The sequence below is a fragment of the Gorilla gorilla genome, chromosome 1, assembly GCF_029281585.2.
Source record: "Gorilla gorilla gorilla isolate KB3781 chromosome 1, NHGRI_mGorGor1-v2.1_pri, whole genome shotgun sequence".
NCBI classification, from domain to species: domain Eukaryota; kingdom Metazoa; phylum Chordata; class Mammalia; order Primates; family Hominidae; genus Gorilla; species Gorilla gorilla.
The window spans coordinates 164,571,487-164,588,798 of record NC_073224.2 but is presented as its reverse complement, the minus strand read 5'-3'; the positions used below and the strand labels follow the sequence as shown (position 1 = coordinate 164,588,798).

Sequence of the window (17,312 nt, the reverse complement as noted above, 5' to 3'; positions counted from 1 at the left end):
TCCTAGAGACAAGAGATCCCATTACCCCCACAGACATTTGAATTGGCAGGAGGAACTTCTCAGAGACCAGACAGAGGCAGAGATTGAACCTGCATAGAGCCCTGAGGGTTTCAAGGTGGCACGTGGTGCAGCAGCAACAAAACGTGACTTCAGGCATTTATCCCACAAGGCTCTCCATCTTGCTCTGAGTGACTGTAGCTCCTGCTGACTGTTGGGCCAGGAGAGAGCAAGGCTGCCTTTCCTGCAGGAGCAGGGCACATCTGATCCACACGCTGCCTTGTCCACCAGTCCCTCCTAAGACAACCTGCCTGGCTACTCCTGCAGGAGGTTGCCCACAGCACAGCCTCTGCTGCCCCACCTGAGTGTTTTGCCAGCTGTCTAGGAGGAGTTAAACTCCCCCAGCACAGCTGGCACTCAACCCTGAGGGTTCAGAGGACAAAACTACTGGCCCAGTCCCTACCCCCCAGGATTCAAGCACACTACCCAGGGGCATCAAGCTGAGATCTGTGGCCTGAGCTCAGGTTGGGGAGGAGCCCCCACTCTCAGAACACTGAGGGAGTGTGGCGTGTGCTCATGTGGTGGCATGGGAGCTGGTCATCCCTCCCGCCACCAGACCAGTCCAGAAAGGGTGTAGCCTGTTAGCTGCAGCTTCTGCCCCAAGGAGCCCTGCAGCCTAGAACATTTTGGAACAGCAAGTGACCTGAATGCAGAAGGCTTGGGACAAGTCTAGCTGGTTGGGCCTGTTCTTACGCAGGCATCAGAGGGAGACCCAGTAGAAGGAGTGCAAGCTGAGCAGGTCCCACAATCATCCTCTGGGCTAAAATCCCTGGCCACAGTCCACACACAAGCTGAATACCTGTGGTACCACCACTCTCCCTCAGGATCCTCCACTCTTGACTCACTGAATCACCAGACTACCTGCAGACATACCTCACAACCTCCTTGGACTCTGCCAGGCTTAGAGGACCAGTAGGTCTCCAGGAAATTGTGGGTCTCCTGGTGACCTAACACTTGGCACAGACCACACCTAAGAAGGTGTGGAGAAGGTAGTCCACCAAAGCCCCACTTGATGCTAAGGAAAAGATGCCAGTAACTGCAGGGGACTCCACTAAGGCCTGTGGACAAACTTGGTGAGGAAGTCATCTTTTGCCCCCCATTCTCCTCCCCAGAGCACTGCTGCACATGCACTGAAACACACAAGAGGCATGTGGCTAAGAGCCTATCTGCCAGCCCTGACTCTTAAGCATTATCTACTGGATTGCAACCTGAATCACACCAGCAAGCAAAAATACATCCCTTCAGCACTCAATGCCTGGAGACCCATGCAGGAAAGGATCCACAACTGAGGAACTCTACAGAGCCTTGGCCCTCTAAAAGCACATAGAAATGAAGCCAGTACTATACACAACATACACCACAGTCAAACATAAAAATTATTATAAAAACAAAAAGTCCCATCCAAATGACAGCAATTTCAAAAAGAAATACTGGCCCCCTCATATGAGAAGGAATCAGTGCAAGAACTCTAGCAATTTAAAAAGTCAGAGTGTTTCCTTACCTCTAAAGGATTGCACTATCTCTCCAGCAATGGATCCTAACCAGATTGAAATGTCTGAAACAACTGACATAGAATTCAGAATATGGATGGCCAAGAAAGCTCAATGAGATTCAAGAGAAAATTAAAACCTGATCCAAGAAAGCTCAAAAAATGATCCAAGTATCGAAAGACTACAGAGCCATTTTAAGTAAGAACCAAACTCAACTTCTGGAATTGAAAATTTCACTATAGAAATTTCAAAATACAGCTGAAAGTCTTAATAACAGATTAGACCAAGCTGAGGAAAGAATTTTCAGAGCTTGAAGATCAGTCTTCCAAATCAACTCAGTCAGACAAAAACAAATAAAAAAGAATAATTTAAAAATGGACAAAGCCTCTAGAGACTATACGTGTGACTCACTGGCATGTCTGAGAGAGAAGAGAGAGTAAGCAACTTGGAAAACATATCTGAGGATACAATCCACAACAATTTCCCCAATTTTGCTAAAGAAGTTGACATGTAAGTTCAAGAAATTCAGAGAATCTTTGTGAGACATTATACAAGGTGACCTTCCTCAAGACACATAATCATCAGAATTTTCAAAGTCAACAAGAAAAGAAACCTTAAAGGCAACTGTAGAAAAGGGTCATATCACTTACAAAGGGAACCCCATCAGGTGAACAGTGGATTTCTCAGCAGAAACCTTACAAGCCAGAATAGACATGGAGGCCTATTTTTAGCATTCTTGAAGAAAAGAAATTCCAACCAAGTATTTTGTATCTCACCAAACTAATTTTCATAACAGAAGGAGAAAGACAATTTTTTCCAAACAAGCAATCACTAAGAAAATTCATTACCACTAGACCAGTTTTATAAGAGACACTTAAAGAGTTCTAAACATGGAAATAAAAGAATAATACTTGCTACCACAAAAACACATAAGTACATAGTCCACAGAACCTATAAAAAACAACTACACAGACTACAAAGTATCCAGCTAACAACTACACAATTGAGACTACAAAGTATCCAGCTAACAACATCACAACAGGATCAAAACCTCACATATCGTCCAGGTGCGGTGGCTCATGCCTGTAATCCCAGCACTTTGGGAGGCCGAGGTGGGTGGATCACGAGGTCAGGAGATCAAGACTATCCTGGCTAACATGGTGAAACCCCGTCTCCACTAAAAATACAAAAATTAGCCAGGCGTGGTGGCGGGCACCTGTGGTCCCAGCTACTTGGGAGGCTGAGGCAGGAGAATGGCACGAACCCGGGAGGCAGAGCTTGCAGTAAGCTGAGATCGCTCCACTGCACTCCAGCCTGGGCAACAGAGCGAGACTCCGTCTTAAAAAAAAAAAAAAAAGCACCTCACATATCAATATTAACCTTGAATATAAGTGGCCTAAACACCCCACTAAAAGGCATAGAGTGGCAAACTGGATTTTTCTTTTAAAAAAAAGACCCAACCTTTCTCTGTCTTCAAGAGACACATATCATGTGCAACAACACCTATAGGCTCATTGCTCCTGAATGACTTTTGGGATAGAAAAAGGTCTATCAAATAAACATGAAATGAAAAAGAGCAGGAGTGGCTATTCTTGTATGAGATAAAACAGGATTTAAACTCACAACAGAAAAAAAGACAAAAAAAGGGTATTACATAATGATAAAGAGTTCATTTAAACAGAAAAGACATATTTGTCCTAAATATATATGCACTCAACATTGGAGCACTCAGATTCATAAAACAGGTACTTCTACACCTATGGAAAGACTTAAACATCCAATAATAATGGAGAACCTCAATACCCTAACTAAGAGTGTTAGATCATCGAGGCAGAAAACTAACAAAGAAATTCTGGACTAAATTCAATTCTTGACCAACTGGACCTAAAAGACATCTATAAGATACTACCCAACAACCATAGAATATACACTCTTCTCATCTGCATATGGAATATAGTCTAAGATCAACCACATTCTTGGCCATAAAGCAAGTCTCAATAAATTTTAAAAAACTGAAATCATACCAGACATATTCTCAGACCACAGTGGAATAAAAATATATATCAATGCCAAGAGGATTTCTCAAAACCACACAACTACATGAAAAGCAAGCTCCTGAATGACTTTTGGGTAACCAACAAAATTAATGAAATAAAAAAATTCTTTGAAATAAATGAAAAGAGAGACACAACATAGCAAAATCTCTGGGATGCAGCAAAAGCAGTGTTAAGAGGAAAGTTTATAGCACTAAATACCTATATTGAGAAGTTAGAAAAATCTCAAATTAACAATCTAATATCACACTTAGAGGAACTAGAAAAACAAGAACAAACTAATCCCAAAGCTGGCAGAAGAAAATAAATTACTAAAATCAGAAGAGAACTAATTGACATTGAGATGCCAAAATTCATTAAAAAGGATCAACAAAACAAAAAATTGGTTATTTGAAAGGAGAAACAAATAATGCCAATAGACTACTAGCTAGATTAAAAAAGAAAAAAAGAGAGACAATCCAAATGAGCACAATGCCAACAACAATGGTGAAATTACAACCAATCCCATAGAAATACAAAAGATCCTCAGAGACAACTATGAATACATCTATCTACACAAACTAAAAAATCTAGAGGAAATGGGTAAATTCATAGTCTCCCAAGATTTAATCAGGAAGAAACTGAAACACTGAACAGGCCAATAATGCATTCTGAAATAGAGCCAGTAACAAAAAATGTACCAACCAAAAAAAGCCCTGTAGCAGACAAACTCACAGCCAAATTCTACCAGATGTATAAAGAAGAGCCGGTACCAGTCTTACTGAAACTATTCCAAAAAATCAAGGAGAGGAGACTCCTCCCTAACTCATTCTACAAAACCAGCATCATTCTGATACCAAAATCTGGCAAAGACACAAGAAACAAAGAAAACTCCAGGCCAATATCCTTGATGAACTTAGACACAAAAATCCTTAACAACAACAACAAAAAAATGAGCAAATCAAATCCAGCAGCACATCAATAGGCTAATTCATCCTATCTATCAGGCTTTATTCCTGGGATGCAAGGTTGGTTCAACATACATGAATCAATAAATGTGACTCACCACATCAACAGAATTAAAAACAAAGACCATATGATCATCTCAATAGATGCAAAGAAAGCTTTTGATAAAATCCAATATCCCTTCATAATAAAAACTCTCAGTTTTTTAAAAATCTTCAAATGTCTAACAAAAGTAAGCATTAAAGGAGCATACCTCAAAATAATGAGCAATTTATGAAAAACCTGTAGCCAACATCATACTAAAAGAGCAAAAAACTGGAAGCATTTCCCTTGAGGAACTGGAACAAGACAAGGATCCTCACTCTCACCACTCCTATTCAGTATAGTACTGGAAGTCCTAGCTAGTGCAATCAGGTGAGAGAACAAAACAAAACGGATCTAAATAGGAAAAGAATATGTAAAATTGTCTATCTCCACTGAAGATAGAACTCGATACAAAGAAAACTCTAAAGACTCTCTTGAAAGACTCCTAAACATAATAAATGACTTCAGTAAAGTTTTAGGATACAAAATCAATGTAAAAATCTAGTAGCATTTCTGTACAGCAGTAACATTCAAGCTGATAGCCAAATCAAAAATACAATCCCATTTACAATAGCCAAAAATAAAATAAAATACCTAGGAATACATTTAACCAATGGTGTAAAATAGAGAACTACAAGGAGAACTACCAAACACTGCTGAAAGAAATCATAGATGACACAATCAAATGAAAAAATGAAAAAATATTCCTTGCACATAGATTGGAAGAATCAATATTGTTTAAATGGCCATACTGCCCAAAGCAATATACAGATTCAACATTATGCCTATCAAACCACCAACACCATTTTTTACAGAATTAGAAAAAACTAATCTAAAATTTATATAAAACCAAAAAAGAGCCCAAATAGCCAAAGTATCCTAAACAAAAAGAATAAAGTTGGCATCACATTACCCAACTTCAGATATCACATTACCCAATTTCAAACTATACTATAAGGCTACAGTAATCAAAACAGCATGGTACTGGCATAAAAACAGACATATAGACCAATGGAATAGAATAGAGAACTCAGAAATAAAGCTGCACTCCTACAACCAAATGACTTTCAACAAAGCCAACAATAATAAGCAATAAGGAAAGGACTCCCTGTTTAATAAATGGTGCTGTGGTAGCTGGCTATCCATATGCAAAAGAAATAAACTAGACCTCCTACCTATCACCATATACATAACTTAACTCGTGATGGATTGAATATTTAAATGTAAGACCTCAAACTATAAGAATACTAGAACACCACCTAGGAAATAACCTTCTAGACATTGGTCTTGGCAAAGAATTTAGAACTAAGTCCACAAAAGCAATTTTAACAACAACAAAAAAAAAATTAAGCCAGGCACAGTGGCTCACACCTGTAATCCCAGCACTTTGTGAGGCCAAGATGGGTGGATTGCTTGAGTCTGGAAGTTTGAGACCAGCCTGGGCAACATAGTGAGACCCCCATCTCTACAAAAAACATAGAAATTAGCCAGGCATCATGGCACATAGTCCCAACTACTCAGAAGGCCAAGATGGAAGGATTACTGGAGCCTAGGAAGGTCTAAGCTGCAGTGAGCCATGATCACGCCACTGTACTTCAGCCTGAGGGACAGAATGGGAACCTGTCTCAAAAAAAAAATTGACAAGTGGGACCTAATTAAACTGAAGAGCTTCTGCACAGCAAGAGAAACTATCAACAGGGTAAAGAGACAACTGACAGAATGGGATAAAATATTAATAGCAAACTATGCACCCAACAAAGGTCTAATATCCAGAATCTATAAGGAACTTAACCAAACAAGTAAAAAACAACTCCATTAAAAGGTGGACAAGATACTTCAAAAAGAAGATATACAAGTGGCCAAGAAACAAACGAAAAAAATGCTTCACATCATGCATCATCAGAGAAATGCAAATCAAAACCACAAAGCAATACCATCTCACACCAGTGAGAGTGGCAATTATAAAAAAGTTAAAAAATAACAGATGTTGGTGAGTACATGAGAAAAAGGAACTCTTTATGCTGTTGGTAGGAATGTAAATGAGTTCAGTCACTGTGGAAAGCAGTTTGGAGATTTCTCAAAGAAGCAAAAATAGAACTACTGCTCAACCTAGCAATCCCATTGCTTGGTATATATCCAAAGGAAAAGAAATTGTTCTACCAAAAAGACACCTGCACTTGTATGTTTATTGCACCAGGATTCACAATAGCAAAGATATGGAATCAAACTAGGTGCCCATCAACAGTGGAATGGATAAAGAAACTGCGGTACATATACACCAGGGAATACTGTGCAGCCACAAAAAGAGAGAAATTATGTCCTTTGAAGCAACATGGATGTAGGTGGAGGCCATCATCCTAAGTTAATTGATGCAGAAATAGAAAGCCAAACACTGCATATTTTCCCATATAAGTGGGAGCTAAACATTGGGTACATACAGACATAAACATGGGAACAATAGACACTAGGGACTGTAAGATGGGAGTGAGGATGGGGACAAGGGTTGAAAATCAACCTATTGGGTACTCTGCTCACTATTTGGGTGACAGATTCTACCTCAATAGTTCTATCCCAAACCCTCACATCATGCAATATACTCTTGTAACAAGCCTGCACATGTGCCCTCTGAATCTAAAATAAAATTTGAAATTCAAAGAATAAGATAGAAAAATATCTAAACACTGTTTTCATTGTCTCGCATGTCATGCAGATCTTTGCCTAAAAAAGCTGGAAAGCCATCTCAACTTTCTTTGATTTGGCTAAGGAAGTGTTATTTGAAGGATTATTATGAAACAAGTATTGATACCTCATTTAAAAAACTCTCTGTATACATACACATATGCCCATACATATATATACATATGACAATGTAATCATGTTTTATGTTATTACAAAGGGTTAAAACTCTTCTTTATCCTGTATACTTTAAAGTAATATATGTTTATGTTTGGTTATAAATAAAGATTTTGACATGTCAGAATCAAATTGGTAGGGTCAAAGTAGCCAATATCCAAAATGGCATACTGTATGTTAGGCTAATATATTTGCTTTTGTGGTTTGATATTTATGTACTATAAATTAGATAAAATGTGATAAATGAAAAAAGTAATATTGACTCATTAGAATTGTGGTTTGAGCATTTTAAATAGCAGTTGGTTATTTATTTGCTCACTTCACGACTTGATTTTGAAAATAGGAACTGTAATTATAAACAGATTTGTCTGATTATTTTGTGGAGAATAGACCAGGGTAGGGTAATAGCTGCAGATAAAAATGAGTTAGGAGGTAATGGTAGGTATCTAACTGAGAAATAACAGTTGTTTGAATGAAGCAATTTAGTGGAGATGGTGAGTGGTGATGCCCTTATTAGAGAAAGGAAGGTAGACACAAGAGCAGATTTGGTGGGGTATAAAGTCAAATAAATAAGTCCAGGGCAAGAAAGAGCAATCAGGGCTAGAGATGTCAATCTAGGACTTAACAGCACATTCATGGTATTTAAAACTATGGGATCAGATACAATTACCTAGAAAAGTCAGAGAAAATGCATCCTGGGGGCTCTCCAACACCCAGACTTTAAGTGTGAGCGACTGGCCAGAGAAGGAGAGATCAGAGAGTCAGGAGGAAACCCAGGAGAGTGTGGTATCATGGAAGCAGAAGAAGAAAGTTTAAAAAAGTAGAGTGGCTGAGCATGCTAAATGCTGCTGAGAGAGAGTAAGGTGAGGAAAAGAATTCTATAATGGAAGAGCAAGATAGAAGTCTGTGGAAATGATAAAAAACTGTTTCATGAAGTAACGCAGATACAACTCCAGTTGGAGTGGGTTAATGAGAGAATAGGAGAAAAGTGGAGTCAATGCCTATAAATAATTCTTTTGAGTTTTAGCGTGATGAAAGGGTTAATTGATCATTTTTTAAAAATAAATTTCAGGTGGCTGTATTAAGGCATATTTACATGTAGGCAAGACAGAGAGGGGATAATTGCAAGAGCAAAGTCTTTGAAGAGGCAATGCTGATAGAGGTACTATGAGCCTTGGAAAGGATGAGGACAACCCTTCCCTGTAACAGAAGAGGAAGTGAAATGAGCCACTGGCTTTGGTGGGCCTCAGCTTCTTTGGAACACAAGGCTGTTGAAGAATGTGTCCTATGGGTTAACACCAATAATACTCCAATTCTCCCAAGCTTACCCACATTGTTAGCACAGTTAAGCTTTCTTTAATATCAGGCTCTTAAAAAGAAGTGTAAATGTGGAGTGAATGAACCAAAAAGAAAAGACAAAAATGCCATCATCCACCCAATTGAAATCCAAGGCCAGTTTATCCACTCACCCCTGAATACTGAGTGCACCCCAGATCTTAGGATCTGGGAGTGTTTCCCTCTGCTGAGATGCACTTTTAGTGGATGCAAAACCAACAGTTTCTCCTGGGCCATGACTCAGCAGAGTTATCCCAGTAATACCTCGTCTGGGAGAATGGAAATGGCATAGTGCAATATCCTATATTGAACCTTTCCTCTTTCTTTTACTTCTGTCCATTCAAGCAGAAGCAGCACTCAGTGGTACTTCTCTCCTTGGGCTACTTTATATCAGAAGTGGAGTGTTTTTCCTCATTAGCTTATTTATCTCATAAACCTTGTCAGAAAGATGAGGGCTTTATTTTAGGCCTAATTACTTTATTCCAAGTGAGAAGACAAGGTATATGAATAAAAACATAACTCAGATCATACTGAGCAAAAAACATTATTTTGACCCATGATACATTTTGAGGCAGAATGATTCAGACTTCTGATGGCACAAAAAAGACTTGACCTCTACTTTGTTTTAAGGTAGGAAAAAAACATCTGCTGATACATTTTTTACCTTTTTATTTCAACCCCTAAGATTAAAAAATTACAAATGGAAATTGACAAAATAGCCTCTACAAAAGTTTCTATTACCTACCTTTCTACCTTATATGATCACATATGATTAAGTAACAAAATCTATATGAAGGAATTTTGAAACTGTAAAATGCTATCTAAGTGTGAGAACAAACAGCAGCATCTAAGTAGGTAAAATTAAAGTACATGAGAGTCAATAAATGGGTTTTGAGAAAAGAGGCAGGAAAGTACATGTATGATCATATTTTCTTATACATTTATTTAATCAACAAACAATAATTGTGTATATTTACGGGTTGCAATGTGATGTTTTGCTCTATGTATACATTGTAGAAAGATTAAGTTAAGCTAATTAACATATCCATCACCTTGCTATGGTGATCACAGTTAATAATAATGTATTGCATATTTTAAAATTGCTAATAGAATGGACTTTTAACATTCTCACCACATATATAATAATCTTTTATTTGAAGATTGGGGATCCAAGTAATGTCGGAAGTCACCGCGTAAAAGTACTTATTTATATACCTCAGGGGCAATGAGATTGCACAAAGGAAGAGAAATTCTTGAAGCCAGTGCTGCTGAAATTTTTGTTTGCACATGAATCACCTGAGAATCTTCTGAAGGTGCAGATTCTGATTCAATAAGTCTGGGATGGGACTTGAGATGCTGAATTTCCAACTCCCAGGTCCTACTCATGCTGCTGGTCTACAGACCACACTTTGAGTAGCAAGAATCAACTCTATGGGGCTGACTAAGGAGAGAGCCAGCTGTCGGAAAAAGAAAACTGAATAATATACACATAGTGTCATGAAAACTGGAGAGTGAAGGTGTTTATTGGAGAGAGAGATTTGAACAAGACTCGTGTCAAAGTCACGAACTGAGCTGAAAGGAAGGAAAGAAAACAAGATGTGTCGGGTGAGCTGGGGTGATAAAGCATCAGTAGCTGCATGATGTTTTTCCTGGGAAATTCATTTACAACTCCAAAAAGAGGGAACCCTTTCAGGAAGGAGAAACCAGACAGTTGAAAGAAGAATCCAAAAAAAGCTTCAGTCAGCAATTATTCTTTACCAAACAAATATTTCGCTATTCCTAGATTTTAAAAGAATCACATATTTCTCAATGGATAGACTGTCATGAAAGATTCTTAGCACTTAATACTCAGACTATGACTTACCAAAGTCCTCTTCCTCAGAGGGAGTATCTGCTGGTTTTTCTAGGAAAAAGCACAAAAGGCAAAAAAAAATTTGTAGGGGCTGATGACTCTGAGGTTCTATACACATCTCTCCCTATCCTAAAAAATCTTAGTCTTTAGACTAACACACAAAATAACATAAGGCAGTTGAACTGGTTGAAGTAATTCTTTATACACAAAGCTGCCAATAATGAGCATTTATTCTTAAGAAGTTACCAAAAAAATAATTCACGAAGGTGCTGGAGGTAAGAGGTTTGGGGATGATGAAATAAAGCTGTTAATTCTTCCATTTGCATCTATGACTTGTATAATGTAGGTGATATGTAGAGACTTGAAAAAATTCATTACTAAGAAATGAGGCATTTTGTTTACTTTCATTTTCTGTTCCTGCTTTAAACTTCAGAAGACACATTAGTCATGAACAACTTAATATGCATTAAATACCTTTTATTACATGCAGAATAGCCAGTGTAGCCTAGGGAAAAGAGATATAGTTTGAATTCAGCAGTCCCACCTTAATCACACTACGTGTGGCCTTTAGTTTTAACAGAAACTCCCATGTGATAACTATGAATGACTCTATTCAACTTGGAAGGTACAAATTATGGTAATTTTGGGGAATGGGGAGGTGGCACGTGCCATAATGAACAATAACAGCGTCCTAATGCTTCATGTGTCACATATGTTAAACAAAAACACTAATGCTTTCTATGAACACCCCATTCTCTGGTGCTTTATCAGACTTGCCAACTCATTAATTAGAGCTATTGAAAAGAATTCCATCTATAGACCTCATGGGCAGAAATTACAATGCTTGGTTTCCCTATTGATTTTTCATCAATCAGACTAACAGTAGCAAATCACTGAGAGTCAGAGTTGGGGTAAAGATTCCAGGGAAAGCGAACATTTGTAAATTGTGTTCCTTTGGGAAAAATAATAATAACGATAATTAAAATGGTAACCAACTTTTGAACACTTACTATGCACCAGGTGCCATGTTTCATTTATGTTATCTCATTTAATATTCACAACGAGCCTTGCAGCAGTTACAATAATCAGTTCACTTCTAAAAATGAGAATCCAAGGTTCCCAGAGGCAACGTGAACTTTTGGGTCTAATCTTTGTTTAAAGTCACACTGCTAGTAAGTGGGGAACCTGGAATTCAAACTTAGGACTGTGTGCTCCAGGGTCCATTTGTAATCAATACAACTACTAGCCTCCAGTAATGTCAAATGTATGAGAAAAATAAAGATTACTCATAACATTTTCAGGATATCCCCCACCACCACACACACACCTTTAAAACTAGCAATGCTGACCCACATTCATTAGGATGGTAAGCATTATTAGGGACATACAGGTTTCACACTTACCATTTAAAAAGCTAAATGAAGTGCCCAAAATATCATAAAATGGCCATCCCTTGCTGATTTTCTTAAAATAGTATGTCGTGCAAGGACTGGCACCTGAGAGGTAGAATAAACTGAATAAAATGTCAAGATACAATACGGACTACCTTTTTCCTGTTCCTGGGCCCTAAATGACTGAGTTTGCCTTTAATGTCCCGAATACATTTTTAAAAAACAACAAAATTCGAGGTTCATGGTTATCTTAAAAGGTTACATGTCATAGCTTTTTGTATCATACACTTCTAATTACATTTTAGCTTATGTAATAACAGTGGTCAGCCTCTGCCTCCAGCCCTCTACTCCAATTTTCTCCAGGTCCCTCAGCTATATAAACTAGTAAATTTCACCTGCAGACCCAGTCCCATTTGGAAACAGTGCTGGGTATAGCAGGAAGCATGTCAGTAATCTCAGACCCTGCCAATGAGAGGAGAAGGGAACTGGTAGTTACTATAATGTAGGTGTTTCACAGATGAAGTTAAATCCTCTTAACAACCATACACTGTATCATATACCCCATTTTACACTTAAGAATACTGAAACTAGGATGGTGAAAATATTTGACCAACGTTGTACCTTGTCGTTGGTTAAGGAACAAACAAAGCAAACAAAGAAAGCAGGATCTAGGTGGTCTCCATCTCCCAGGCTAAATTCCATACAGTATAGTTTTGACTCCTCTTTCTCAATTTTGCATAATGAATCAAAAAAAGCAAAGTTCATATTTTGGCATGATCAGTTTACAAGACGGTTGAGCCTGCTTTCTGTATCAGCTTATGTCTTTTTCAAAAGTTGTTTAGAACATTCGTATCTTATGTAGGCTGCCTTCTGGTGTCTGCATAAGATACCAAAGCCATACTATTTTGACCTTGACAACAACTGGGAAGACTGCAATCTAGTGTGAGAGAAGTTCTTGGACATTCACCCTGCCTGCTTATATCTAGTATAGTAAATTTAGAATGAAGTTTCAGACTAGGAGCCAAGTCATACTTTCCAGTTTTATTGCTGGGCCTTTTACCACACTTCATTCCCTTTTGTCTTTCTTGCTTGGAAGGTCTGTTCAGGGGGATGAGAACTGGTAGGAGATGGAGGTGGAGGAGGGGGTAGCAATGAGTGGAACTCATTGATGTGAGTCCTGCTCCTATTGTGTCATCCTGAGACCTTACTAAAAAGAAGCAAGACCCTAGACCCATAATCAAGCACAGCATCACTAATGATGGGTCAACCGGATGTTGTTTCTCCTGATGTAAGGCAATAGAGTTTATATGGGATACCTAGCTAGTATGTATTCTGGCTGAAAATACCCAACGGGAGCCACCACCAATGATTTAGATTTAATCTAACCTACACACAAGAAATAAAGAAGAAAAATAAACTAAATGAAATCACTGGAAAGGAACTAAACAAATCCAGAAAGTGAGATATTCTCCAGGGCAATAGGTCAGTGTCAGAGGAAAAGGGGAGCGTGCTAATCAGAAGAGACTTCAGAGACATAGCTACCAGATGCAAGGTCTGGCCCTGGATTAGACCCTGATTTGGACAGAATGTGGTAAATACAGTGTTGGGGGACAATTGGGGCAATCTGAATATAGAATGAATATTAGCTAAATTTAACATTTGTTGTAATGGAAAGATGGAAAATCTTAACAGAAAAAAAGCAGGTAGCAAAAAGCATGTAAAAGCAAAATCTCATTATTGTAAAAAAATTGTATATCTGGAAGGAAATATAAGAATGGTTATATCAGTGGTGATTAAAATATGTTGCTTTATTTAGTTAAATTTTACTTTGATGTTTTCTTTGACTTTCTGTAATGCATGTAAAACTGCTTTTATAAGCAATCTACAGATCTTTTTACAAAAAAAATACCTGCACTCATATGTTTATTGCAGAACTGTTCAAAATACCAAAGTTATTGAATCAACCTACGTGTTCACCAACAGTAGGTTAGATAAAGAAAATGTGGTACATACACAACCATGGAATACTAAGCCGCTGTTAAAAAGAATGAAATCATGTCCATAGCAGCAACGTGGGTGAAGCTGGAGGCCATTATCCGAAGTGAATCAGCACAGAAACCGAAAATCAAGCACCACATTTTCTCACTTACAAGTGGGAGCTAAACAAAGGGAATATGTAGACATAAAGATGAAAACAATAGACATTCATGACTCTAAGAAAGGAGAGGAAAGGATGAGGATACAAGGGTTGAAAAACAACATATTAGGTACTATGTTCACTACATTTGGGTGATGGGTTCCATAAAAGTCCAAACCCCAGCATTATGCAATATACTCACATAACAAACCTGCACATGTATCCCTGAATCTGTAATTTTATAAAACCTGCTCTTACAGTAATAAAAATTATTTTAATTAAAAATAATTACTTTGAAATGGAAGTGCATGGGTCCTTCTCACAGAGCCTATTTTTTAGTACTCAGAATACATAACTAGTAGGTAGAATCTTCAGGAATCAAACCCAAAGGTTATGCATTTTTAAGTACGACCTTTACTTCTATTCACTCTTTGGGCTTCAGGTGCCAGGGATGAGTCCCTGCACTCATTTAACATTTGAGTTGCTCTAGCATTCTTGTCACTGTCAGCAGCTTTCCCTCACCCCCTGTGTTGGGCTCATCAATGTGAAAGTCTGGGCTTCTGCCTCAGTTGTTTTGCCCAGGGCTCCATTCCCCTTTCCTGAGCCCACCTGCTTGGCTTTGGCCTGAGGTCCTACCTTGCTTCTGCCAACCCTGAAGACTGAATCCCACTCTTAGAACTCCAACTCTCTGACTTGACTATGTCTGTGAGTAGAGAGAAGGCTCAGTGCCATGATGCTGCCATTTATCTGAATTTCCAGCATCTTCTCATGGCAAGGACTGCCACTGCTGTGCCCTGCTTGCCAAATTGGATTCTTTTTGATTGCTGTTGTCTGTCCAAACTATGCCTGATCTTGGCATGCCTATTATACTGCAATAGACAAGGCAACTGCTCTTGTAAGGTGAGCTTCTGAAGCTGGCTTCATTTCCTACTCTGTCCTGGCTTCCACCCTCATTCTACTCACTGGCTTTTGCTATAGAGCCCTGAAGTCTGGAAGCCCAAGACAGAGCTGATGCCAAGTCTGCATCATTTGAGAAAGAGGCTGGTTATAAACTTACTACTTAGGGCAAGAAATGGAACCAGGGTAAGAGGACAACCATGTCCAGAGGCTTGTTATTTCCTTCCTTTAATTTATTCACTCATTTAACAAACATTTACTGACCTCTAACTGGATATCAAATACTATGCTGGGCACTGGAACTACATAGGTGAACAAGAGAATCTCTGTCCTCATGGAGTTTTTTATAATGCATCAGGATGATAGATCTTAAGCAAATCAGCCTACCAATCATTATTTGCTTGCAAATGTGACATAATAGATGCTGTGAAGAATAAATACAAGGTGTGAAGACAGCATTTAATCTGGAATTTAAAGGATGAGTAAGAGTTTGTATGATGGTTGGCAGCCTCAGCAAAAGGCAAGCATGGCCAGAGATCCTATGATGGGAAGGAGCTTGGCATCTATGAGGAACTGAAACAAGGCCAACATGTGGCTGGAGGACACTGGGCGAGGGGCTGGGTGGTGTGAGCTGGGGCTAGAGAAGTGAGATGGGAAGGAGAATGAACACATTTGACTGTCATATAGAAGGCCCCAGCTGCTCCCCATCTAGATGCCCTTCTAAACATATATACTGCAGCACAGAGGTTTGAGATGGACCTGAGGTTGCTGAGTATCACCTGTAACCTTCTGTGTTCTCAAAAAAATTTGCTGCTGAGTCCAAAAAGTAACAGTATTCTGGGCATCATGGTTGGGCACTGGAAACAAAACAAAACTAATTATCCTGTGCATCAGTATCCTGTTTTGCAATTCTAGCAGACAAAATTGCAAGAAAAATGTAGTGGAGTTAGAGACGGCCCAGAGAAAGGCAACAGAGAAAGGGCTAAAAAATGTGATCCACACATGAAGCACCTCACCAAGAGAGAAGAAAGTTGATAGTTAAGATGACCAAAGTCTACAAAATCATAAAGCTATAGAATGGTTACAGGGGAGAGGAAGTTGAACACAACATTTTGATAGTTAGAAATAGTATGTGTGTGTTTTGAAATGTATAAGGTTTGAAAACTCATAGCCTGAAAAAAACACATTTTGGACAAATGAGATAATGTTCTGTTTTCTGTATAGTCACAGGGGAGTCCAAGAGGCCTGGCCCAGTACTGCGTCTCACTCACTATGGCTTTGGGGCAAAGAAGGATCCTGAGTTTGTCTCCTCCTCTGTAAAATGGGATGGAGCTTTTTCACGGGGTTTTTTAAGAAAGAGATGACATTTGAAATGTTCACTACAAGAGATGTCTGGCAAGATGGCCGAATAGAAACAGCTCTGGTCTGTGGCTTCCAGCAAGATCAACGCAGAAGGCAGGTGATTTCTGCATTTCAAACTGAGGTACCCTGCTCATCTCATTGGGACTGGTTAGACAGTGGGTGTAGCCCACAAAGGATGAGCTGAAGTAGGGTGAGGCGTCACCTCACCTGCGAAGCACAAGGGGATAGGGAACTCCCTCCCCTAGCTGAGAGAAGCCATGAGGGACTGTCCCAAGAGGAACGGTGCATTCTGGCCCAGACTACACTTTTCCCATGGTCTTCACAACCCACAGATTAGGAGATTCCCTCAGGTGCCTACACCACCACACCACCATGGCCCTGGGTTCCAAGCAGAAAACTAGGCACTGTTTGGGAAGACACTCAGCTTAGCTGCAGGAGTTTTTTTCATACCCCAGTGGTGCCTGGAATGTCAGTGAGACAGAACCATTTACTCCCCTGGAAAGGGTGCTGAAGCCAGGGAACCAAGTGGTCTAGCTCAGTGGATCCCACACACATTAAGGCCAGCAAGCTAAGATCCACTAGCTCGAAATTCTCACTGACAGCACAGCAGTCTGAAGTCAACCTGGGACACTTGAGCTTGATGGGGGGAGGGACGTCCACCATTACTGAGGGCTCAGAAGGTGGTTTTCCCCTCACAGTGTAAACAAAGCTGTTGAGAAGTTCGAACTGGGTGGAGCCCACCACAGCACTGCAAAGACACTGTAGCCAGACTGCCTCTCTAGATTCCAACTCTCTGGGCAGGGCATCTCTGAAAGAAAGGCAGCAGCCCCAGTCAGGGGCTTATAGATAAAATGC

The 17,312-nt window shown here is 39.4% G+C and overlaps 1 protein-coding gene across 6 annotated transcripts in view; it reads right to left on the bottom strand.

Annotated features, from left to right (window-relative positions):
* The window catches only part of SLC44A5 (solute carrier family 44 member 5), a 521,022-nt gene that overhangs the window by 174,782 nt on the left and 328,928 nt on the right, over nt 1-17,312 (bottom strand). For 5 of the 6 annotated variants that reach the window (XM_063697637.1, XM_055367164.2, XM_063697642.1 and 2 more), the window contains one exon: nt 10,683-10,721. The exons of the other annotated variant lie outside the window; for it this stretch is intronic. In XM_063697637.1, coding sequence (XP_063553707.1) covers nt 10,683-10,721 — 39 coding nt within the window. The remainder of the gene's footprint in view (nt 1-10,682; nt 10,722-17,312) is intronic. 6 annotated transcript variants of the gene reach the window in all.